At 40.5% G+C, this 26,980-nt stretch overlaps 1 protein-coding gene across 1 annotated transcript in view; it reads right to left on the bottom strand.

Annotated features, from left to right (window-relative positions):
• LOC149242006 (uncharacterized) overlaps positions 1 to 26,980 on the bottom strand; it is a 536,392-nt gene that overhangs the window by 381,942 nt on the left and 127,470 nt on the right. The window contains exons 6-7 of the mRNA XM_089374117.1: positions 3,582 to 3,717; positions 3,281 to 3,438 (exon numbers count right to left, since the gene is read on the bottom strand). Coding sequence (XP_089230243.1) covers positions 3,281 to 3,438; positions 3,582 to 3,717 — 294 coding nt within the window. The remainder of the gene's footprint in view (positions 1 to 3,280; positions 3,439 to 3,581; positions 3,718 to 26,980) is intronic.

The raw sequence follows: 26,980 nt of genomic DNA on the forward strand, positions 1-26,980 counted from the left end.
AAAGTTCTTGCACAGGTTGTAAATTCTTCTTCTGCAGAGAGGTGTTGGAGCACCTACAGTTATATACATAATGTGAAAAGAAACAGGCTCAACGAAAACCGAGCAGAAAGCTTGGTTTATGTGCACTACAATTTGAGGTTGTTGAGCCATTACTGTGATCGGGCCAATGAAGATCCCACATATAAAATTTGGGACAGTCACCCTGAGGACGACAATTTAGAGGATGGCATTGTACATATGGAAGAACTAGAAGATGAGCTTGTACGGGATGAAGCTGAAGCAGCTGCAGCAGCCATGCCACCTCCACCTCCACCATCCAGTAGCAGTTCTCGGGGCCCGAGTCTTGTTCCATTGCTGTCGCCACCTCCATCGACACCCTCGCGTGGAGGCTCGAGTTCTGGTCGTCGGTCTGGGAGGGAGACTCCTAGAAGACCGCCAAGACCTACTTATACTCCTGGAGACTCTCGTGGCAAGGGCCACTTGTAGATTTACACTTTACTTGTCTTTTTTAGTTTCTATTAGACTTGTCACTTTAGTTTTCATAACTGTTCAGTGTTGAGTTTTGAGTCCTTGACTCTTGACTCTTGACTCTTTCATATCATTATGACATTATGATATTTTTTGTAAACATTATATCACTGTGACAATGAAAATTTGAAGTTTGAAGTTGGGCCTTGGCAATTATAACTCATTGGTAATGATTGTGAATTATGAATATGATGCTTTGTGAAAGACTAAAGTTGTTTCATTTCATCTCATTATTCATGTTTCATTTTATAAATTTTTAACATTTCATATCATGTTAACAGTTAGAAGTTAGGACTTAGAAATATCTTCGATATTACTTCTTGTAATGGTTAAACTTGGCTTACAAGTACAACTTGTTACTTTGGTGATCAATGATGATAAATGTTATTGAATTGAATGTTATTTTAATTTATTATTTTACTAAGGTTGATGACGATTATAATTTCTAGATGATTGATGTGATATGGTTCAATGATCAATTTATGTTTTTTTATGTTTTTTATGTCTATTTCATCATTCTACATGTTTTTGTTGACATATATGTATCAAAAATTAAAAAATATAAAAAATATATATATTTTTAAAAAATCGCTCCGGGATTCGCTCCCAAACCGGGAGCTTCTGAAAATGGTCGCTCCCGCTCCCGCTCCCCGCTCCCGCTCCCGCTCCCGCTCCCAAGTAACACTGACTTGGTCTAAAGAGGTCCCCTGCCATGGGGTCCAGATTGTTGACTGTTAAAATTCTTATCCTACTACAAAATATGAATTAAGATTGTCGAATATGTATCAACTCAACTGTACCTGTTGTGCATTTCTTTTCTTGTATCTCTTGTGCAAAAGCCCATTTGACCAAAAATCTTCACAGGAAGTTGAATTCTGTGCAAGAATGCATGACACAGTTTGCCTCTTTATCTGCCGTTACTCTGATCAGCATGGCTGCAAAAGTGCTACTTTATTTGGGAAGAGGAGGAACAGCATGCTACATAACACATCTTATTTCTATCATTTAATCTTTTGCTAAAGTGAATGAACTCTTCCTAAATGTATTGCATACCAATACATATCAAACCCACAGGTGTGTAGTTGTGTGGCAAGCAGCAAGGTGATCAGACTTGTATTAACACAGAGACCTGCAATCCAAAACTGCCCAAGTGGGTACAGGTGATGGCAGGTGCCAGTCCTGCATGACTTTGATAGCATAGATATGCCCCTCATAGTACAGTAGCTTAGCCAATGGGATTCTGTAAGAAGTATTTCACATAAATAATTAAACTTATACCAAAAAAAAGAAACAGAGAGAAAGAAGCAACAACAACAACCAATATATCAAGCTTCATATTAGGTGATTGAGAATTTTTCCTACAACTGTAAGAATCTCCTCAGAACCAAATCTGATAATTGTGAATACTAGGATATTTCATTTCCTCCACCAGAAGGCTCGAATCAGATGCATGGCAATAACCAGCAGACAAAAAATCAAACTGTTAAATTTGGCAACTAGGGCCAAACTCCACCTTGCACAGCTCATATGAAGCAGCTGATATTTTTATTGGATTCCTCTTTCTGAGAGGTGTAGGATTGATCTAAAGATCATCTCATTCTGACATGTACAAATAAAATTATGAATTTATTTTGTTAATGGACAAATGTCAACGTCAGCCAGCAATTTAATGTAGGCTCAAAAGCCCAAAAGTGACGTCTACTCATCCTGAACGTTGCATATAAATAGAAGATGCATTTGCCTCATTTGGACATCAATCATTCACACACATCTCTCTCTCATCTGATTGGCTCGTACACTTTTCTGGGCAGCCTCTCTTTCCACACATGTGAAGAAGACAGGGATTTTCTGTTTCAGCGTTGACCGAATTTCAGAGAGGTGTGACCAGCGCTGACCAGGCAGCATTGACCTTGTTTGACTGCGATTTTTGTGGGATAATTTTTGTTTGGGCAGGCCGCATTTATGGGCACAGAAATCAAGGCAATCTGTACTGTTTGACCAGTGTTGACTGCATTAGGGTTAGACCGCAGGTTTGACTCAGCGTTGACCACGTTTGACTGAGTTTTTGGGAATGTTTTGGGCTGATTAGGATGACTGTTGGAGGCTGAGTTGACTGGATTTGACCGAGCTGTTTTGGAGGATAAATTCTGCCCTGTTGACCAGTGTTGACTTTCTGGTTAGGGCTTCCTATGGCTGCTGTTTGGCTGCTGTTTGACTGGACAGATTTCACTTTGATTGGGCAAGTGAATATTACATATTGTAATTTCTCTCTCTGCTGAACTTTTGAAGAATAATAAGAAGAATTGATCAAAGCGTTTCCCCACATTGGGGATTGTCCCTGGCTACCGCCACATCTTGTGTCCTCTTGTCTTGGCTTGTCTTCTATTGTTATTGTTTATGTTCTATCTGCATTTTACTATCATGATGGTGTGATTGCTAAACTGTATATTGATATTGGGCTAATAAAGAAATTGAAGTAAAAATGCTCTAAGCATAGAACATACCATTGTTATCTAAAATTAACACTCTTCTCATCATTCTATAGACTGCAACCTCTCTAACCCAAGACACATCATATCTATGACAACCCACAATTTGAAAAACATCTATCACACTAAAACTGTGACCATTGATCAATTCTCGCATAGTTATGCCAATCAGAAAATGGTTATTTAGCAGATATAAATTTATTATAATTCCTCTGAAGTTCCTTCATGTTTGACTAGAAGGAAAACGTCAAATTCTTTCTCACCATTTCATTTACTGCAGCCAACAAATCACCACGAGCTGTTGCAAAACGCTTCAGTTGACCCCCAGTGATATGAATAAGATGTGCATCAAGGGCCAATGCCAATGGCATGCCAGGCCTCTGTACTTTCACAGCAACAAGCTCTCCAGAATGAAGCTGAGCTGAGTGAGTTCCATCATCAAAATCACTAATTGGTCATATTCAATAAACCCCAAAGAAGGAAGATACATCCCACTATACCACTAAAGTCTTTCAAAGATGAATAGTGATAGGAATTGTTTCCAACTATTCTGATCTTCCTCACCTTTATAAACCTGTCCCAACGATGCTGCAGCAATAGGCTCTGGACTGATATTAGCAAAAAGCTTTGAGATTGGTGCACCAAGCTGGGACTCAATAGACTGAATTGCCATTTTACTAGGAAATGGTGGTATTTTGTCCTTCCATCATAAAAAGAAGAGAGCAGTGAGTCCCAAAAAGTCACAAGTGACTATTTAGAAACAACCATACATATTACAAAATTCCTAAGCATTGTTTGAATACACATTTGATATTTTGAGTTTGTACAGTGACGAAACAGAGATTCCAATTACATCTATATAATTTGTAAACTGTATTAAAATTCCCATAAGGCAACCATAATTAGTTCAATAGATGTTAAAGGGGAAAACCTTCTAATACAACATACAATCAAACCAAAGGTAATTATTTCAAGAGTCTTAACAACAGTCCTGAAAAAATTCAACCTAGGATGGATGAATCATTTTACAATGTGACAACTTTTATTGAAACTTCAGAGATCCTTTCATTCCAATTCCTCAACCCAGGACAGTGCCAAGAATATTTGATCAAGTGAAAGAATAAAAAGCTGAAGACAAGATTTTTTTGACAATGGCAACTCTCTAATCATGCCTCGAGGGAAAAGCATATTCTAAGAGAGAGGACCCGTTATATGCCAAACTATATTGCTAACATATATAATATGCCATATAAATAATAATATAAATATAATGAATATAAACATATAACATATCAAACCTAGTTATGTTAATAGGTGCCTCTTTCCAACAGTCGCAGCTCTTCATATGACCTACCCCGTAAAATTCTATTTATTCAAATTCACCTTTGTGTCATTTTGGATCATCTCATTCATATATAAACAATTATCATTTTATCTTTTATGGATTCCATGGCTTTGTCGTGTTTATTATGGATTCTCAGTTAATGAACCATTTGGTTCATACCAGAGGGTCTTCTCATTATTGTTACCCTGATCACATCAGTGTTTAAAAAAACTATTCAGTAACATAAAGGAGTACCTATTTAATAAGGATGAATAGTTCAAAAACAATAAGACTGAAAAGCACCTATACAGAGACAAAAAGGGTGATTATTGGTTTTCTCCTCCAAGGACTATTCTCAGCCCAACTCACAACCATAGTTTTAAAAATGGGCCGGTCTGAACCACTTACTGGTCAAACTAGCCGGTCAGCAACCTTCAGCCAATGACCTGATAGAAAAATGGGGACCAGTTCGTACCAGTTAGGTACTGTTGCCACAAAATCTAGCAGGCCATACCTTATGGCAACGGGTTGTCATTGTTACCTCAGCAACCTTCCTCCTGCTCCTTAGTGGGATTTCAACCACAAGGGAGGCTTCCCTAAATCACCTATAAGGGTATTCTAGTACTAGAGCTCAAGGTAATTAATTTTCGGAGGTGACAAATAGACAAAGGGCTTTCCCAGGCCAAAGATGACCAAGCTATTCAATGTTAGGGTTCAAGCACTCTAAAATTTAAAACTACAACAACAAATGTGCTGCTACAAAATAGGGTTTGAACAATCTTCAAAAAAAGGGCATGCAATGGCATATAGCAGCCTAAGAAAAGGCTTTTGTAGGATCTTCAATAAGGATCAAGGGCTTCATATAGATACTAGGGCTAAACTAGGGTAAACAGCTCTAGGGCTGTTAGATATGAATAAACAGAAACAATCGAAGGCGATGTCATCCCTTCGAGAGCATGTAAGGCAATCCACTATGCTAGATTTTGCTTGTATATGATTTAGAGAAAGTAACATCCAATTTAAGGCCACCCCTAAGCAATAAAATAATAGTTTTCAAACATAAATCAGCTCCTAAACCCTAGCGGCTTCCCTAGTCATCTAGCAGAGAGAAAAAGGAAAGAATTTTATTTAGGTTTTAAGGTGATCAATGTTGAAGAATGTGTTGGAATTCCTAATTCTAACCCGTTAGAAACCCTTCATGTACTTTCTGATTTATTCCTACCTACTTCCTCTGTTAATTAACAAGTTATTTACCATGTAAATACTAGAAATAAATACAAGTAGATGCTCAACACATTACAGATCATCAACTGAAGGAAATAAAACAAGCACACAAGTGACACCGTTGTTTTTGGACCAATGTCCCCGGAAAAACCGAATGCGGGAAAACCGGTGCAGCTATCTGAGGGTTTTATTATTATGCAATTTCTAAATACAACCTGGGTGCCAAAACCAGCTCACCTAACAAAGAATAATCTCGGCAATAGTACCTCTCCTTCGGAGACAGATGCTCCAGCTGAAACCCCAATAAACACTTCGGCAGCTCCTTAGCTCCAATCTGCCCCACAAAAAACCCCAGCATCAGCCTCTAGGGATTGTGTCAGCTTTCCCGACAATTCTGGCTTCTGCCCTCTGAGTCAGCTTTCCCGGCTGTTCCTGGCAGTTCCGGCTTCTGCCCTCTGCGTCAGCTTTCCTGGCCGTTCCAGCAATTCTGGCTTCTGCCCTCTGCATCAGCTTTCCTGGCTGTTCCGGCAATTCCTGGTTGTTCCCGGTAGTTCCAACTTTTGCCCTCTGCGTCAACTTTCCCGACTGTTCCGGCAGTTCCGGTTGTTCCTGGAAGTTCCGGCTTCTGCCCTCTGCGTCAACTTTTTTGGTTGCTGCGCTGATCCTCCCGACACTATCTCTGCCTCTCTGCTTCTGTATTCACTGCCCCTCAGTTGTAACTCTGATCACTCTCTCGACTTCCTCAGCAAACCCTGCCCCAGAAAGTCAAAATCTTGATCAACTCGGTGTGTTCTCCAAGTGACCCTCAAGCCTCCTCTTATACTTTTCTCGTTGACAAATCAACGGTCGAGATTAAGTCCCTAATCAACGGCTAAGATTAGGTCTAGATTGATCCATGACTTTTGGACCATTCTAACACAGTTTTATATTAATTCACATTAATATTTTAATTTCCCTAAGTTTAGACTTAGGGACTCCATTAAAAATATTAATTATTTTAATATCTCCCAAACTGTTTAGAATCTGCCCAAATCGTTTCTGGGTATTGGAGAACTCATGCACCTTAGCCTCTCCACCAAATTTCGTGGCTAGAGCACATTCGATGCTACCCCAATCAACACTCTCTCATAGCGAGGACTGTGCTCTAGCAATACTCCTTACTGAGTATTACTCTGATCATCCGGCATCGGTCCCTAGTGCTAGGCGTGCTACCCATCATCTGTACTACTACATCTCGTACTGCCACCCATGGCTCTGCAACTGCCATTGTTGCATCTGTACGAGAGCTCCCTCTGCATCTGTGCTGCTGCCCATGGCCTGCCACTACCACTGTTGCGTCTGCACTGCATCCCCTCTCATCATGCTGCATCGTGCTGCCCATAGCACCGCCACTGCTAACTGCTGCACTGCAACTCAGTTACTGAAAAGTAAGTAACTAATCTCCCAACTCTGACATCTCTATCAGGCTAGAGACACTCCCAATGCTGAAGCTCCCTCTGTCGCTGACAAGTGCTCCCTCTCTGACCTCTGCGCTGCTGCAACAACTCCCTACATCTATCACCGTTGCACACCTCTCTATGCCATCCTGCACTAGTGTAACACTCTCGTGCCTCTCGCACTGTTACAGCCAACTAGCCTCGCGCTATCTTGGGAATCCTGCACCATCGCTCCCTCTGCTGCTCCATCCTCATTCGTCTCTATCGTCATCTGCCAGTACTGCTACTCCTCATCGAGGCTCCCGTAGCAAGGTATAATCCAAGATGTTGGGTACCTCGAGGATCCTGCCCCTCATCGTCGGTAGTTCACCTGATTACAACTCGATGTCTACCCACTTCTTCTCAAGTGGCACATGAGTACTCATGGCACAATCGTCATCCCTCAAGGTGAAGGCCTTGATACGATGTTTATCTAGAATGGACAAGATCCTAGCCTTCCAGACCACAAAGTTGGACGCTCTGTCCAACCTATCCTGATCCCTCATCCCATTCATGGCCATCTCTCTACTCTTCTCTATCGACTCCTCCGAGTCTCTCTACTTCCCGCCTGGAAGTTCTTGGTTCGACTCCTGCTAAGTCTCTCTACTTCCCATCTGGAAGTTCTCTGTTCGACTCCTCCGAGTCTCTCTACTTCCCGTCTAGAAGTTCTCTTCTGGACTCCCTCTGAGTCCCGATTTCCCTCCTGGAAATCCTTCTCCCAATCGTCAAGTTGCCCCTCTCTGATCGTTTGTGCAACTGCACCACTGATATGGATTCCTTGGCTAGAAATCCGCCTCGGCAGCAACTCCCTCCCCTTGGTCTTGCCCTGTTAGGTATTGTTCTGACTACAACACCCCACCAGCTTCACTCTGCAACTTACCCACAGCCTCCTATACCCCAGCAACTGAAGGATTGAGCCACTTGGCTTTGCACAATCCCGGCACCGACAAATCAGCTCCCCCAGCCAACTACGTTAGCTCTCCTGGGCTCTGCATGAGACTGATTCTGCCTCCCTTAGCCTCTGCGTTGTCTTTCTCTGGCCCAGAATGATGACACAGTCCCTCTGCATCACTCCTTCCTCTATCACCTTCTGCGAGGATCAGCTTTGTCACTCGGGACAGTTGATTTCCGTTGTTGCTGCTCTGCTCGGTTGATGTCCTCAGTTCTCCTGTGATCTGCAACCAACCTCTGATACCATGTTGGAATTTCTAAGTCTAACCCGTTACAAACCCTTCATGTACTTTCTGATTTATTCCTACCTACTTGCTCTGTTAATTAACAAGTTATTTACCATGTAAATACTGGAAATAAATACAAGTACATGCTCAACACATTATAGATCATCAACTGAAGGAAACAAAACAAGCACACAAGTGACACCGTTATTTTTGGACCAATGTCCCCGGAAAACCCCAATGCAGGAAAATCGGCGCAGCTATCTGAGGGTTTTATTTTTATGCAGTTTCTGAATACAATCTGGGTGCCAAAACCGACTCACCCAACAGAGAATACTCTCAGCAGTAGTACTTCTCATCCGGAGACAGATGCTTCGCCTGAAACCCTGGATAAACACTCCGCCAACTCCTCAGCTCCAATCTGCCCCACGAAAAACCCCAGGGTCAGCCTCTAGGGATTGCGTCAGCCTCTTCTACCCTCTACGTCAGCTTTCCTGGCAGTTCCGGCTATTCCCGACAGTTCCGACTTCTCCACTGTGCGTCAGCTTTCCTGGCTGTTCCGACAGTTCCCGGCAGTTTCGGCTTTTTCCCTCTGCGTCAGCTTTCCCAGTTGTTCCGGCAATTCCGGCTTTTGCCCTCTGCGTCAACTTTCTCGGTTGTTCCAGCAGTTCCGGCTTCTGCCCTCTGCATCAGCTTTCCCAAGTGTTCTGACAATTCCGGCTTCTGCCCTCTGTGTCAGCTTTCCCAGCTGTTCCGGCAGTTCTGGATGTTCCCAGCACTTCTGGCTTCTTCCTTCTGCGTCAGCTTTCCCGATAGTTCCGGCTTCTGCCCTCTGCATCAGCTTTCCCGGCTACTGCACTGATCCTCCCGACACTCTCTCTGCCTCTCTGCTTTTGTATTCACTGCCCCTCACCTGCAACTTTGATCACTCTCTCGACTTCCTCAGCAAACCCTGCCCCAGAAAGTCGAAATCTTGATCAACTTGGTGTGTTCTCCAAGTGACCCTCAAGCCTCCTCTTACACTTTTCTCGTTGACAAATCAACAGTTGAGATTAAGTCCCTAATCAACGGCTAAGATTAGATCTGGCTTGATCCATGACTTTTGGACCATTCTAACACAGTTTTATATTAATTCACATTAATATTTTAATTTTCCTAAGTTTAGACTTGGGGACTCCATTAAAAATATTAATTATTTTAATATCTCCCAAACTGTTTAGAATCTACCCAAACCCTTTCTGGGTATTGGAGATCTCATGTGCCTTAGCCTCTCCACTAAATTTCGTGGCTAGAGCACATCCAATGCTATCTCAAATCAACAGAATGTAACTAGTGTCAGTCTTCATAAATATTTAAGTCATGATGTGATGTATTTGTCAAAAGAAAGAAAAAGAAATTCTATTATGAAAGAAAATTATTTATTAAGCATGGGTTTCATGCTTTACTATTTTATTTTTAGGTCAAACCCAGCATTGTAGGCTTCTAGGGTTTATGTCAAGAGTCCTTGTCCTCGTCATTGTGTAGAAGACCCTTCTTGGGCTTTATCTATCAAGAAAGAAATTTACTTTAATGCAAATTAGGTCATTTAGGCCTCCTCCAGCAAGTCGGCCTCAAGGAAGACAAGTTGGCCTAACGGGGAGGCAAAATCCACTATATAAAGGTAGCAACTCGACCTCATTTGTAGCACATTCTCAACAAGTTTGATCTGCAGTTGCTAAATAAGGAAAAAGGGTACGAAATTCTTGAAAGAAAGAGAAAAACCCTAGTGAATAAGTGGAAACCCTAGTAAAGAAGTTTGGAGACCATTTTCTCTCTCTTGTGATTCACACATGAGAAATTTTGGAGTTGCAAGGCTGCAGTAGGGCCGAAATTATGAGGCTAGGAGGCCGAAATTCTGGTTTGTTGTTGGCTGAAGCTGCTAGACAAGAAGAGACTACTGAAGTTTGCATAATCATCTTGGAAGACTGACTTGGTGGCAGAGGAAGGTCTTTTGGTTTGGTCTAAGGTCTTCGATTGTCTCAAGTTTGATTTTAATCTGCTAGTGGAAGAGTTTCACTGGGTTTTCCCCTATAAAGGGGTTTTAGCCCTGGATGAGGTCCTATATCTAGTGTCATTGATCTTCTTGTTTTGATTTGATGATTGCTTGATGAAAAGAAGATAAAAGAAGAACATAAAGAAAATTAATAAGACTACAAGAATATCACAAGTAATTATCAACATAAGAGAATCTTTCTGCCTTTCTGATTTTCTAACATGGTATCAGAGCTAAGGTGAAGGAGAAAAAAAAGGCAACTTGAAGGTCTATTGAAAGAAGGGTTAAGAAGGAAGGAACAAAAAAAGATCATTAAGGAAAGGATCATCTATATCAAGTGAAGGAGATATTATAAAGTCTATGGCAACCTCAATGAAGACAGAAAATAAGCTAGAAGGAGCCTCCAACTACAGGGCATGGAAGAAGAGGATGGATCTTATTCTTGCTAAGCATAAAGTTTTGGATTTTGCTCAAGGAAAAGTTAAGAAACCTACAGATGATGCAGGAAAGGAAAAGTACAAGGAAACTGACATCTTGGCCATGAATCTAATAGTAGATGGAGTGAAGGACAATCTAATCCCATACATATCCAATATAGACTTTGCACAAGAAATGTATGAAGCCCTCTCCAAGTTGTTTACCATCAAGAATATTGGTCAGATAGCTAGTCTCAAGAATGAACTAAGAACAATAAATATGAAGTCAAAAATTATACTATTAAGTCTTTCCTTGCATATCCTTCTAGATTATTGTTTTAAGTTTTTTTGTAAAGTTTGTCTTTTATGTTTTGATCTAATATGTCTTGTTAGAAATTCTTGAATTGTTTTTTATAAGTTATAGGTATCCCTCAAAAAGATTGGATTAAGAGGGAGCCTTCACCATTTTACCAAAAGATAAGTATATTATTCTTTGTTTCCTTTTTCATGTTTGATTTCCTCCACACACCTAGATTTATTTGTATTATATACTCATAATCCTTTCTTTGTATTTTCCTTAGAAGGAAAGTTTGCAGGAATGCATAAGGATTATGGAGGAACCTTCAAAGAAAGACTTGTATCATAAAAGTAAGCATGTTGTTGAAGAAACTCTACAAGGTTTGTTAAAGAACAACTCAAGGTATGTTTGATTTGATTTAACTCGTTGTAGAAGAAGGTATGAATATTCTTCATTTTGAAATTTGCTTCATATTACTAACTCTCTCATGTCTAGGGTTTTGAATCATAAGGATTCTTGTTTGGGTGATTAATCTTTAGATTGAATCTATCAGCTTATCACTCTTTCTCTTGTTGTTTGGTCATTTTGGTGAAACCCTAACCTTTAGGGTTCACTATAAATCCCTAGCCTTTCGATGCTTAGGGCATGCTAAAACCCTAGTCCTCTTAGCATTTGTTGATCAAGTTCATATCTCATAATAAAATCCTACTCTTTTGATGTTTAGGGTTTTGGTAATATTATGGTAAAACCCTAGATTTTAGGGTTTGTTGTTGATATCTAGAAACCCTAGTTTTCTTAGGGTTTGGTAAATTAAGGTTTATGACAAAACCCTTATAATAGTCAATATAAAACCTTGGAAATGTATCTCTGGGTGTATGTGCTTCCGTATAATTGAAACCCTAGCCTGGTCAAAAGTGTTGTATATCTAATTTTGGAGTTTGATGTTTGTATCTAGGGTTTACAATAAAACTCTAGTATGAGACTGATGGAACCCTAGAGATGAAATGTTGGTATGATAACTTGATTATTGTTATTCAAGATTTAGTTTTTGAAATCTGGGGTTTGTAATAAAACCCTAGTATTTCATTTTCTAGGGCATGAAACTCTAGAAGTATAATGTTTTTGATCATTGATATGATTTAGTTTTGATGATGAAATCTTGGGTCTATAACGAAACCCTAGTAAATGTTAGAAGTCTAATTGATAAAATTTCTTGATTGATAAAACTTATCTAGGTTTGGATCTTGAATGTCTAAAATCCAATTTATTATGCTCCTATTATAATGACATGCATCATGATATTGTGTGTGTGTGCATATATATATATCTTCTAGTAAAACAAAACAAAAAATAAATTTGAAAGAAGATTGTTTTAGAAGTTTGATAAATAGATGGTTGAGACGTAAGGCTTTACCTTTGCTTTTTCTTACCACTTTCCTGGATTGCAACCACAACCCTCTCTGTCACTTTTCTATTGAGAACTAGGAGAGATTGAGAAGTTGGAGGTGAAACTATCCCACGCAAACCAATCTAGAATAACCTACAAAAATATGATACCACTAGAATGATCTACCCCTTCAAGATGCCCCGATTGTTACAGCAACACTACCACCAATATCCCCAAACTCTAACTGAGTACTCCCCTTAGAGGGTTTCTATAACAATTAAATTTGTATTGTTAGCTTTTGTAGCATCAAATGGTGTTCTAGTCTCAAACTTTGTGGAGAGGCTAAAACACATGAGATCTCCAAAACCCAAAAATCATTTCTGGAAATTCCACCTAGAGATAGCTCAATTAAATTAATTGACCATCATTCAAATTTTTTGTCTTAGGAAAATTGGTTAATTAATAGGAATTAATTGAAAAAGGTGAGAATTCTCGAGAAACTCGCACGGATCAATTTAGAAATGATCTCAACCATCGATAATGATTTAATTGTGGTTGTTGAAGACTCAACGTGAAATTGTAAGAGGAGGTTGATGGGGTAGATATCGAACACACAATGCAGATACTCAGTGATCTATGCAAATCAATTTTCCAGAAGTAGAGTGATTCAGAGGAGGATTCGAGCCAAAGATCAAGTAGCAGGTGGCAGAAGAGTGGGGCAATATTCCGGTGGAGGTTTCTAGTGCCCGAAGAGTCAGTTTGAGGGAGTGCGAGTTTGCCCACAGGGACTGAGCAAGGACTGCGCAAGTAGTAGCAGCAAAGCAGTTCAATCTAGCTGGAGGAGAAGTCGATTTAGTCGTTGGTGCCCAGGATTTTGATCATCCAGTGAATTAGTTCCAGAGCCAGAGAGAAGCAGAGCTGCAGATTTCAGGAGTTTCCGAAGCAGCAGCATTAAGGCTTGTGTTGAATTTCCACGACCGTGGGTCTAGGTTAGAGTCTTAAAACCACTGATGCTACCAAACCAAGAATCTCAACCATAAACTCCTTTGCACAACAGAAATATAAAGCAGTAAATCACACATGCATAAAACATAGACAACTTTTAAATTTTTCAACCCAACTTCGTTATATTAACAACATATAATACAACAGTCTAGGGCTCCCGTGCCAGGGATAATGGCCCTCATATATCCACTAGTACAAGATACAAAACTAGGGTTTGGTGTCAGTCCATCGACATCCAATCTACCCTCAACCTGATACTCTGACCGTCTAGCTGATGTAGAGCTCCTCACAGCTACCTTAGTTGTACCCTGTACCTGCCCGGTCCTGCAGCTCCCGATCTACAGCTCATGCCTCTATCAATGCTCCAAGTCCATCAGGTCACTGAATCTCGACTATCCAATCTATTCTCTAGTTGTGCCTTCGTCCATCAAGGCCACAACACAACGAGACTCCTATCAAGCTGTTCACAGCTCCACTTGTGAACAACTCTCAATCTGCCCACTATTGCTCCTCAACTACTCAAGGACTTCAGCCCACTATGTCTTCCTGCACTACTCCGATGAAGACCAACATAGAGCAAGGAGGGTTTCCCCATATCACTGCAAGATGTCCATCTCCCACAATGAACACGGGCTAGGAGGACTGCCAATCATCTGTTGTAGAAGTCCTCCACACACAAGTCTCGGGCTCCACAACTACTCCTCTGGTTCGTCAACCCTTGAGCTCAACAACTGCCTCTCTCACAACTACCTTTGTCCATCAAGGTGTTGCTCACCAGGCTCCAACTTGGACACTATCACATTGTCCTTCAGCAGCCCATAAGTGCCCAATCTCGTCCACACTTGGTCTTCTCTCACGCTACCCTCCAACAGTCCACGAGAGACCAAGTCCACGCTATAGTTAGGGCATCCCCACACTTGGGAGACCCTTACACATGTCTGCCCACAGACTTCTCCAATCTGCCCTTTGCTTCTGCAATAGAGGAGCTATTGCACAAATCTGGGCATATCAATTTGTCCTTGCCTAGGACACCATCAATCCATCATACACGGGTCCATCTGCAACACACCTTGTTGTTATCCTCTTTCCTTCCGATCTGATGTGCCTATTGTCACCTTGGCTGCTTGGTAGGCCTCCCAACTATCCACGTGGGCTCCTCCAAACAACTCCTAAGGCCTCCTACAAGCAACCCACAAACTGACCCATGCACAACAATTTCCTGCTGCAAGTTTGTTGCTCAATCATTGTGGAATCTATCACTAGTGTAGGTCATCTAATCTCCAGATCTGCCCCTCCTTCTTGACTTCCACAGGCTACCCTTAACTGATCCAAATATGATCCTCAACCTAGGATCCAACACCAACAAGATGCATCAACATGCATACCTCCAGCTCACTGTTTGAGGTCCTCTTGACTGCTGCAATTCTGGACTGGTTAGGGCACAACATAACACCCCTTAATTCTGGCCCAGAATTGCCTTCCCTTGCTGCGGCATACCCTTGGAGAAGTCCCCTCGCTTCTTGTTGTTTTGGGCATGAGCAACCCCCAAATATCCCTACGCTGCCCTCCAAACAGCTGGTAGGGCTTGCGGCCTACCCACAACAGCCCTTAGAGGCTACAACTGCCTCTCCCAAGAGTCCTCCACCCACAAACATACCTCAACCAGCCCTGAAACAATCCACCCTAGCCTCGGCCTTCAAGAACAGGCCCTTTAACCAGCAACTCAGCCCTCCTGAAATGACCCTTAACCAATCTTCAAAAGCCCACGTTGTTTTGTCCTCTTTGTTGCGGCTAAAACAGAGAATTGTTTCTCCTCCAACGAGTTGATCTCTTGTGTATTGTTGCACAAATGGATGGCCTAATGCTCTAATGCTCACCTCTTATTTATACTCAATAAGAGGGCTCCAAAACATCATATTCTAGGGGTTGCCAACCTGTCAAGTACCTAAAACTCCTTAGGCCGACTTTGATATTCACATTGCAAACCCACCATATAACTTCAAAAATTCATAACTCCTCAACGACAACTCAGAATCGGATGATTTTCGTTGCCTTAGAATCATCTCGCCGAAAGTTATCATCCTCATCTATCATATGTTGTAACTTCATCATGGTTTTGGCCCAAATCATGATGGGTGCAAAACCCCCAAGCTTGGACCTCAAGCCCACAAACCCATTTGTGGCGCTTTGACCTCCAACCCTCGAACACCAGGGCTTGGAGTACCTCCCAAGCTACACAAAAATCAACACCCTGTGCGTAGGCTGACACAGAAGGAAGTGCAAATTATTGAGGGCCATTTTCGTGAGTTGAGATCAGCTGTGGGGTGAGAAAAAATCCTCAAAGACTTTTGCCAGTGATTCTCTCAAATTGGATTGTCAGTTCGGCGTCCAAATTATTGTACTCAAATTTGTTGTTGAAGAATTAATAATAAAACCCAATTAATAATAAAACTTTCATCTATTGCACCGGTTTTCCCGCATTGGGTTTTTCACGCGACATTTGTCCAAAAATAACTGTCAAAATTTTTGTGCGCTAAAATTTCTCAATTGCCAGCGTTTTATTTTTCAAATCGTTTTTATTCATGAAAAATTGCAGTGTGATTTATTTGTTGTTTGTCGTAGCAAATAAACTACATAATAATTCAATTAGAAGAATAAATTTCCAGTTGTTGCAATTAGACTTGTAAATTTTCACATGTATATTCTTGGTGGTAGCTAAGGGTGAGATGGAAATCGCCCCTTTCACATGATCATTTGTCCCTCAGTGGATCATTGTAACAACTTTGTGATAACCAAACTATACCTGCAAGTGAGTCTATTAAGCATAAATTATAGGCTAAAGCTAAGAGAAGAAAGCATAGAAAAATCAATCCAATGCACAAGAGAGAGTATCTTGAAAAATGTGGTTTCTTATTGCATAAAATAAATGATCTCACAATTAACAACCTCTAATGGGAGGATAAGATAAGATAATTTTATTAATGCCCAATGAATGACTACTAAAGTAGGTCAATGGAGCGAGGGCATACATCCAGTGCGAGTAGAATGTTGGAGTGAAAATACCATTCCTATAAAAATTAAATCTAATACAAAAACTATATGCAAAATGAAGTAATGAAAAATACAAACAATAAGACATTCTCATGAACATGCACATGTATAAAACCATATCAGCGCCCTGTGAAGAGCCCATGGGGAGAGAGAGAGTTGAACATGATGACCATGATGTCAAAAATATCGTGTCTGATAACCGACAACGAGGGGGGCGACCGAGGCGTTGTTTCATTATCTAAATCCTTTGGAGCTATTCGAGAATCTTGTTGCACGATCTTGGGGGGAAGGAAGGAGTGAGGGATACTCCTAACATGCGAGACCGAAAGGAAAAATATTTGGATAAGTCTTTGGCTTCTCCGTTACGGCTAGGAAGGAATCTATCCGGGGAAGTGCCCTACTCTGGATCCGCCTAGATCTGGTCCCCCTGGTGTTATGGACATGCATAAACTGATGTGTTATTTAGCATCATCAAACCAGTCTCAAGGATATCGATCAAAGGAGGAGCTAGCAATTTATAAGTTTCATTGCTAAAGACTAGTTTCCTCTATTAATAATATTTGACTTGTCATCCACAATGAATTTGGAGATTATGTTGACTCATTAGAAAAATAGTATTTTATTACACTAAATGTATTATGTTTTCCTACAAAGTGGGTCAAATTGCCTTCCACACTTCTAAAGGGTCCAATGTTCCATAAAGCAAAGGTTCGGAAGTCAAAACAATGAAGAATAGTGTTGATTTCTCATCCAACGTCTAGCTCTGGGTCTCCAACATTCTGCATGCACAATTCAACTTGCCTTGGGAAAGAGAGTGATCATCCTTGGAAATTCGCTCCATAAGATATGACCAGCAACTTGACATTTAAGGGTTACCTTTTTGTCCACAATTGCATCTTCTAGAGAATAGTAACCTTTAACAGCTAGTTTGACCCTTTTAACAACTATTTTTTATTCAACTGGACTTTTTATGCATTAAATGAGTCAATTTTTCCACCTAGCATATTTTTGTTGTAGAATGTAACTAGGTTCGGTCTTCATAATGACTTGTAATTATGAATTTATGAAGAAGACAAAGATAATAAAATGTATTTTGTAATACTTGCATCATGGGTTTCATGAGCAAGAAGTTTTTATTATAGGTCAAAGACTTCTTCTTGATGTCTTTAGGGGTTTGTCATCTTGTCATAAATATATAATTTAGAGTCATGTATATGAAGTGTTGTTACACTTGTAAAGAAGTCAAAGTGTCTATGTAAAAGTCCTCCAATCTAGACAAGCACAATCATCTTATGTCGGCTTCAATATATATATGATGAAGACTTCATGTCGGCTTCGAATGGAGACACACCCTTTGGATAAATATCGGCCTCAATATATATATATATATATATATATATATAAGTGACATGCTGGCTTGCCTATGAGACACATCGGTTCAAAAAGGACAGGTCGGCTTAAATATAGGCACCAACCACTATATAAGGGAAGCTCGGGTCATTTCCACTACACACAGTTTCGGATCATAACACAAAATGACAGTTTTGGGTATGTGCCACAGTGAGAAAGTTCGGATGCCACAGTGACAATGAGACAATTCGAATGCCACAGAAGAACAGTTCGGATGTCACAGAAGGACAAAATTCGGATGTCACAGTGAGACAATCTTGGATGGGTCACAGAGAAACTGTTTCGGATGAACAAGGATAGACTTCGGATGGCTGTCACAGCTACACCATGATGATAATGCTACAAAGTGCTACAAGGCGCTGCAAGGATGGATGATTGTGTCTTGATCTAGGAGAGGCAGTTCTGGTCAAGTATATTTGTCAAGGTCAGTGTACTCATCTAGTGAAGAATCTATAAGAAGAGAGTTGCAATTTTTCCCCTCAAGAGGAGGGGTTTTAGCCCTGGCTTGAAGCCTAATCATTGTGTCACTGTTCTTATTGTTTTTTATTGCTATTTGATGTACTGCACATAAATAATAATAAAGAACAATGATAATACAAGAAGAGTTACACAAGTAATAATCAAGTAAAGAGAATTTGAAATCAAACACGCCCTCCTAAATTCTCAACATGGTATCAAAGCTATGGTTACAGTCAAGGGCATCTTAGTGACACTTAAGGGTTGGCTATCTCTTGGGCGAAGGATTGAAGTCACCACAGTGACTGTTTCAACACTATATCTCTGTGTTACTTCTAGTTCAGTATCAATTCTAAACTCTTTGGTGCATTTCAGTGACACTCCAAGAATGACATCTAAGCAAATCTAGCATATCTATATAATCCACAGTCTCGGTTCAGTGATACACAGTTCTCGGCATACCTTTACAAGTATAGGTGTTGCAGTTTAGATGGTCTACATGTTGGCTTCAGTTCGGATGCTAACCATAGTTTGGATAAATGCTCAGTATAACAATGACATCAGTCTCGGATCCTTTCAAGAAAGATCTCAGAACCTCGGTCAAGAAGATGGGTAAACTTTTGGTGGTACTACAGTGACAGTGCTTCACTATATAGGTGCCATTTGACAGTGTTATAACCTCGGTAATAAGAAGTCTGGAACAACGACAATATTAATACCACAGAATGTCACAGTAATATGCCACACGATGTTGCTCGGTGTCAAGAGTAATCTCATCATTCACCTTGTCGTTGCTACTTTATTACAATTGATCTCAAACAGTGATTGGTTCGACCTATATGACAGTACCATAAGATGATCGGTGTCATATGTCATATCAATGATCATAAGAATCAGATGTATGAGGAGTCAAAGTATCTCAAGGCTCAAGTGATCTCAATAACATATAGTCTGAAGCAGTTTCGGTAATGTCATAATTATGCTATGGTGCTTGGTGCTGGACAATGCAAGAAGGTCTCAAAGGAAGTCTTGTAAAAGGATTTCAGTTGTGTCATGCTAGGCAGCTCAAGCAAGGATCTCATTCAAGGAAGCATCAAGGTGAAGATCTCCTCTTCATGTGCCAAGTATATTTCATGTTTATAATCAATCCTTGGTTTAAATGACTTCATTTTGCAAGGAAATCGATATGTTGGTTGGGTAACCAAACGTCCTTGCATGAAATAAGAAGGATAGTCATAGTCCTCAAAGATAAGAGAAGTCATTGTGCATGTCAATGAAGGAAAGGATGAAGTCATCCAAGACAAGGCTCATCATACATCAGTCAAAAGGGAAACATTTGTTGAAAAAGAATATGCGAGATCCTCAATATTCTCTGATGCAATCCTCATCGGAGGATTCACAGATCTAGAGTGGAAGCAAGTGTTTCATCAAGAACTCCAACTTATGGAATTCATGGGATGATGGTATGATGACATGAGAAATGAAGCAGATCACAGGGTTGAAGATCTTTTCAATCAAGGAAGATGCTGGAAGAAGCCTAGATGACCTAAAGGTAAAATGAGGTATGTATGCTTGTATTTAATATTATAAAGTCATGTCGTATGGTTGCAGGTAACATGGATCACTACTTCTACCTTGAGAAGCATGATCAAGGGAAAAGGATCTCCTCCTCTGAAAGGATGCAGGAAGGAATAAGTCACACTAGATGAAATCAACATAATATGTCCTCTGAGGTGGTTGACTACAATTAAGGAACTTTGATTGGAAGCTTCTGGGAATAGAATGTGTAAGAGGAAGATACCATGAGGTATGCAACCATTATAAAGGCGATCAACATCCAAAAGACCAAGAAGATTTGACTAGGAAATCTCCCGGAAAGATATAAAGACTCTGATGAGAGTCTAGAAAAGATGGAGAAAAGGCCAAGAATATTTGACTAGGAAATCTCCTAGAAAGATATAAAGACTCTGATGAGAGTCTGAAAAAGATGGAGACCCTTGACAATGGATATCTTTGGGAGATGTGTCAACATGTATGCAGGATGTTGATACCTACAGGAAGATGTCATGATGAAGAGCCATCTCATAAGGTACTATTTGATTTAATGTTATGTTTTGATTTCTTGAATAATATCTAGATGAGTTCATGAAGGGCTACTGAAACAAAGTTGTGAGTGCAAGTACAACTAGCATTCATGTGGTGGATGGAAATTCCTAAAAGAAGCATGATGAGAAAGAAGTAGCCATATGAAGAAGGTTCCAAATATGTATCAAGAAGGCCACTTTCCATGAAGAAAGGAAAGACATGACGGACCAAGGAGGCAAGTGATCAATGGCTAATGTCCTACAAGGAAGAAGCTCGACTAAATTTCATGACATCGAGAAAAGAAATCGATCAAGCAGCTGAAGGACCCACGAAGAAGAAGTTGTTGATGAAAAGGGAGAGTCCCTAGTTAAGAGGGAGCTCTGACAAGTCCCTAATTAAGGGGGAGCTTGGGCAAGTTCCTGGTCTGAAGGAGCTTGGGTACATTCCTTTACAGGAATGGGCATATCTCCTTAGTTGAGAGGGAGAGATAGACACAAAATTCTTGTCTTCACTTGGGAAGAAAGAATGGAGGATTGGGTAATCATCTGGCATCCGATGCTCTTTGAGGATGTGTAGGGCATCCAAGATAAGAGTAGGCAAGAGAACCAATAAGTTTTTGAGGGCTAGGAACCCAAGATAAGAATAGTCCTAGAAGGTCATACTCAGTGAACACCCAGGTGGGAGTGTACCTTGAGAGACAATGATGAAGGTGCCTATAGTCATTGGTCTTGCCAGCATTGTAGCTCATGGTCTCATGGAGAGATGGACCTATTAGTCAAGGCCTTGCACTATGACAATGTTGGAAGATATGATGCTATACAGATGGGATTACCTATCAGATTCTCCTTATGAGATTCTTCAAATTGAGAGTGACCATGTACCATTATGAATACCTCCCTAGTTAAGAGGGAGTGTTGTAGAATGTAACTAGGTTCGGTCTTCATAATGACTTGTAATTATGAATTTATGAAGAATACAGAGATAATAAAATCTATTTTGTAATACTTGCATCATGGTTTTCATGAGCAAGAAGTTTTTATTATAGGTCAAAGACTTCTTCTTAATGTCTTTAGGGATTTGTCATCTTGTTATTTAATATGAAGTGTTGTTACACTTGTAAAGTAGTCAAAGTGTCTATGTAAAAGTCCTCCAATCTAGACAAGCACAGTCATCTGATGCCACCTTCAATATATATATGATGAAGACTTCATGTCAGCTTCGATGGAGATACACCCTTTGGATAAATATCGGCCTCAATATAAATATAAAAAAAAATATATATATATATATATATATATAAGTGACATGTCGGCAGAAACTGGAAATGGAAAAGCTCGTGATGTCTAGGGTTTTTGGAACAGAGATAGGCGTCGTTGCAGCACTGCAAACCAGAGAATGGGGCTATAATGGAATAGCACGAAGCCCCCACAGGAAATCGATAGTTGGGTTAGTTGAATCTGACTTTCTGTCAATAGTTTGGCTCTGACTCGAACGAGAGAATGAATACGCTGCTTAAGATCGATCCCCACTCAGGTCAAGGGTATGCTCTCTCCTCCTGAAACGGGGTGATTTTTACTGTGCGGTACATGGATCTACCGTATGGCTAGACCCTAATTCTTATCAACCAGTCGTCCGCAAGCGTAAAGACAAGAGAGAGGTTGTCTGGCCGGAAGGGGATGCGCGCGATTGGTCATGGGACGCCCGGCTTGTTGCATTCTCATCTTTTTTTTGGACTGGAGTGGGCTCATGTCATGGAGTGGAAGGCGAGAATCATTGCTAGGGTGGATCCAGCCAAAACCTCCATAGCCTTGGAGGTCCAGGCTTTCTTGCTGATAGCTGGTACTCTCGGTAGCGTGGCTGGGCCTCTGAAAAAGGAGCTCTACAAGCCAGATCTAGAGATATCACGACGCAGACAGATCCCAAAACCCTGGGGTGCACTTGGGCTTACAAAGAAAATGCTTGATCCAATAGATCGAGGCCTTAACAAGGTTGTTTCACTATGTAAGGAGGAAGATCTGATACAAATCTTCATCAAATCGATAGGGGGTAGACATTACTGCATGCAGCTCAGCAAGGGGATGGTTATCCAAGATTTAAAGAAGGAAATCCAGAAACAACTTGGAACCCCAACAAAATACCAAAATATGATATATACTGGACATAGTCTGCAAAACAATCATACACTTCAGGACTATGGCATCATCAAAGATTCAACTATCATTCTAAATCTGAGACTGCGAGGCGGATGCAAGGGAACCAGCTCTAAAACTTCAGGCTCTTTTTGTGATGCAGTCAAAGGAAAGGAACACATGCAAAACAAACTAGCACCAACATCAGAACTACCAGGCCCCTACATTGTGGAACAGAAGCCGGAATCTCCAATGCTTACAGTATCTATGCCGGAGGTAACTGATCTATACACGTTTTTAGCCCAGAATTCTGTTATCTGTAGATTTAATGGTTTCTGGCCAAAGTCTAATGCACTGCATCAATGGATCTTCTCCACATGGTCACCCAACTGTGAAATCTATCTATGCCCAAAAGGGTTTTTCATAGTCAGATTCAACACAAAACGAGAACGAGATAACATTATCAATCAGGGGCCTTGGTTTTGGGGCAATGCTGGCCTCTTCATCACCCCCTAGTTCCCGGATTTCGATGCCAATACCATGGTAGTCTCAACAATGCCAGTTTAGGTAAGGCTACATAACCTCCCACTACATTTTTGGCATCACAAAGTTTTAATAGCCATTGGGAACTCCTTGGGGAAGTTCCTAAAATCAGATGAAGATAGGACTTCTCGGGGAATCTTCACATTTGCCAGAATATGCGTAGAAGTGGACCTGAGTCAAGGACTACCAGATCACATCACATTGAATTTTAATAATTCACTATGGACACAACCGCTTGATTATGAGAACACAGCATTCAGATGTCGTGGATGCTTCCAAACAGGGCACCTCCACTACGCCTGTCCACTGGCTAGGAAGGAGCCTAAAGGAAATAAGAAACAACAGAAAAAACCCAAAGGTTGGCAGCATACTGAACCGCTAGAAGAAGAGGAATTGAAGACAGAACCTACAGGCGAGCAAATGGGACAGTAAAACATACAGGAAGAAAAGACCCAGGAGACAAACTTGGGTCATAACAAGTTGGAACAGCAAAAAGAACCTCAGCTGGAAGTAAGTGGCATAAAACGAAGTCACGACTCCGAAGGATCGGAATCTGACAAAGAACAACCAACGAATACAATGGAAAACCAGCTTGCCATTATTGATACCACTCCCAACACTGGTGGTTGGCGAAGAGTGGAGAAGAAGAAGGGCAGGAAAGCATAGGCCAACTGGATCATTTTTTTTTCTTTTCTTGTTGTTTTCCTGATTTCAGGAACAGCACATTTCACGTTTCTTTGACAGGATAGTATATTTTACATCCTGTGGGCTCTATGATCTACAAATCATACAGCAAACATGAATGCTTTATGCATATACTACGTAACTTTTTATTTCGGTTAATAAAAAGTTCGATTTTTTCTTTGGAAAAAAAAGTGACATGTCGGCTTGCTTATGAGACACATCGGTTCACAAAGGACAGGTCGGCTTAAATATAGGCACCAACCACTATATAAAGGAAGCTCGGGTCATTTCCACTACACACAGTTTCAGATCACTCTGAGATTTCGGATCATAACACAGAACGACAGTTTTGGGTATGTGCCATAGTGACAGTGAGACAGTTAGGATACCACAGTGAAAGTGAGACAGATCGAATGCCACAGAAGAATAGTTTGGATGTCACAGAAGGACAAGATTTGGATGTCACAATCAGACAGTCTTGGATGGATCACAGAGAGACTGTTTCAGATGAATAAGGACAGACTTCGGATGGGTGTCACAACTACACCATGATGATAATGCTACAAAGTGCTACATGGTGCTACAAGGTGCTACAAGGAAGGATGATTGTGTCTTGATCTAGGAGAGGTAGTTCTAGTCAAATATATTTGTCAAGGTCAGTGTACTCATCTAGTGAAGAATCTATAAGAAGAGAGTTGTGGGTTTTCCCGTCAAGAGGAGGGGTTTTAGCCCTAGCTTGAAGCCTAATCATTGTGTCATTGTTCTTATTGTTTTTATTTCCTATTTGATGTACTACACAAATAATAATAAAGGACAACGATAATACAAAAAGAGTTACACAAGTAGTAATCAAGTAAAGAGAATTTGAAATAAAACATGCCCTCCTAAATTCTCAACAATTTTTTCTCTCTTGCCACCTGCTACCACATCATATGTTGCATCACCCCAAAAGGTCCAAGGCATTGCTACATAAGCTTGGTCAACCTCTTGGAAAATTTGGTCAAACCTTGGATCTCCAACACCCTTGAGAATAAAAAATTTCCAAGACAAATTTTGTTCCTCTCTGTGAATAGATGATTTTGGACATAATGCATGTCCAAAATGATGTTATTTTCTAATTTCCTAACCCTGGAAAATTGTGCACACCTATTAATTGCCTTTGACCAACCATGAGAATGCCTCATCCAAAGGGAAAAATTCCACGTGGCATGTCATCCCCTCCCTAAGCTTTGCAATCTGTGACCCTATTGACTTTTTCACTTTTGGGACCACTTTGCATTGGGAAGCATGAACTGCCTTGGGAAGTTTGAAAATGTTGTTGATTGTGAGGTTTCTATATTTGAGAAACAACTAAGTGATAAAACACAAAATCCAAGGCCACCTACAAACTCGATAGACTCATTGACCGTATGGGAAGACATAGGTCCACCCGACATGGGTTGGACTAACCCCTACACTAGTGATCACCCCGACAAAATGAAGGCTCCTCAAAAACCATGAGTCCACATATAAGCTCACCTAAAGGCCTCCAATCCTATCAAGGATGAAAGGAACCCAAAGTGAACTCAAAGGGACCAACCATAGTCCAACCGTAACAAGACTGACTCAACATGACACAGGATCTAAGATGCATACAGGGCCTCACATGGTTGTTACATGGCTTTTACTCGTGATCTTGGGCTTAAAATAGTGTTTAAGAATGTTGCAATAAACATATATAGGTATCCCTACTGAAAGAGGGGTAACATGTCATAATTCGCCCACTTAAGCTTTTATTGTAATATTTTCTAGTATTCTTCCTTGGAGAACAAATAAGGAAAATACCATTGTATTGTAGAAAGAGTAGAGCTTATACCTGTATAAAGGTTTGCTCACTCCTCCATTTGGCATGTTGGATTTGGGAGAAATCCCTTGGATTTTAATGCAAAATCTTTTGTATGTGCTTGGAGATCAATAACTATCTTGTGGCTGAGGAAATCTTTTACATTTTAGTGGCATTTCCTAATTGTTTAAGTATCTAGACATAAGGATGCGGTATAAGATAACAGAAGATGATTATATCAATGGAGATTTACTATGTTTCCTTCTCTACTTATGGATTGAATGGACACATACATAATTCTTGACAGCTATAATCTCCTTGAGTGTCGTGAGTTATTTACATACGTAATACCTTTAGACATATTTCTGCAATTTGGAACAAGAAAGAAAGAGTGCAATCAGCTTGTACATTTCAGCCATATAGTATCCTATGCACCATTAAGATGACCTCCCATTTGAGCCTTGCCTTGACCCCATGTGCCCAATAGATAAGACACTAATCTCAGTCCACCATCCACTCCATTTTCTTAACTTTCCACAAATTTGTTTTGATGGAATTTACTCTTCATTAAACTTTGCAATTATTGCCTAAGATTCCAAAACTCCTATCATAGGGAAGCCTCCCTTGAGATAGAGAAGAGCTGGCCTAATTTGCAAAGAACAATGAAGAGGTGACAGACTGACAGTGGCCTTCCTTCTTAGTTCCTCCAAGTCCTTACCTGGGCTTTTAGAACCTTATCAATTATCATTATGAGTGAGAGTTGGAGAGGTTACAGTCAGTGTTCCACCAAGGTTCCAGGACGAGGGGGCGAGGGAGCAAGGGGGCGCGGGAGCAGCCTATGCAAAAGCTCCCTACCATTTTTTAGGAAACGTGGGGGAGCGTCAGGGTCTTAAAAATTTATATATATAAAATATAATTTATTAATTGAGTCCACTATGACAATTTGCCAATTTGATTTGAATTGAAAAGCTGCAAAGCATAGCGTAGGCCTGTTCATGGTGAGATATGCATTAAACTGTTCATGGTTGTTCATGGTGAGATATGTATTAGACGCTGTTCATATATTAAACGATGTTCATGAGGCTGTTCATGGTGTGATATGTATACAAACGATGTTCATATATTAGACGCTATTCACATGTCAAATGCTGTTCATGTCATATGAATATGGAACAACGTTAATGCAATATGGAGTCCATACATGGCATATACGCTGGAAATATATACATTGACTATATATGCTGGGCATTCATATAATACACCACGCAGTCATACACAGTCATGAGGATATCCACGCTGCTGATGAGGATGAGCCACGCAATACATCCATTGACATGATACAGCCGCAGGCATAGATGGCAGCCACGCAGATCCGTTGTCATATAGCCACAGTAAGGAAAGAAATTTAAAACACAGTCATGAAGGGAAATTACACGCAGATCAGGGA

Source organism: Pinus tabuliformis, chromosome 8 (genome assembly GCF_031772625.1).
Source record: "Pinus tabuliformis cultivar Carrire ecotype Pingquan chromosome 8, CPIR1, whole genome shotgun sequence".
Taxonomy (NCBI): domain Eukaryota; kingdom Viridiplantae; phylum Streptophyta; class Pinopsida; order Pinales; family Pinaceae; genus Pinus; species Pinus tabuliformis.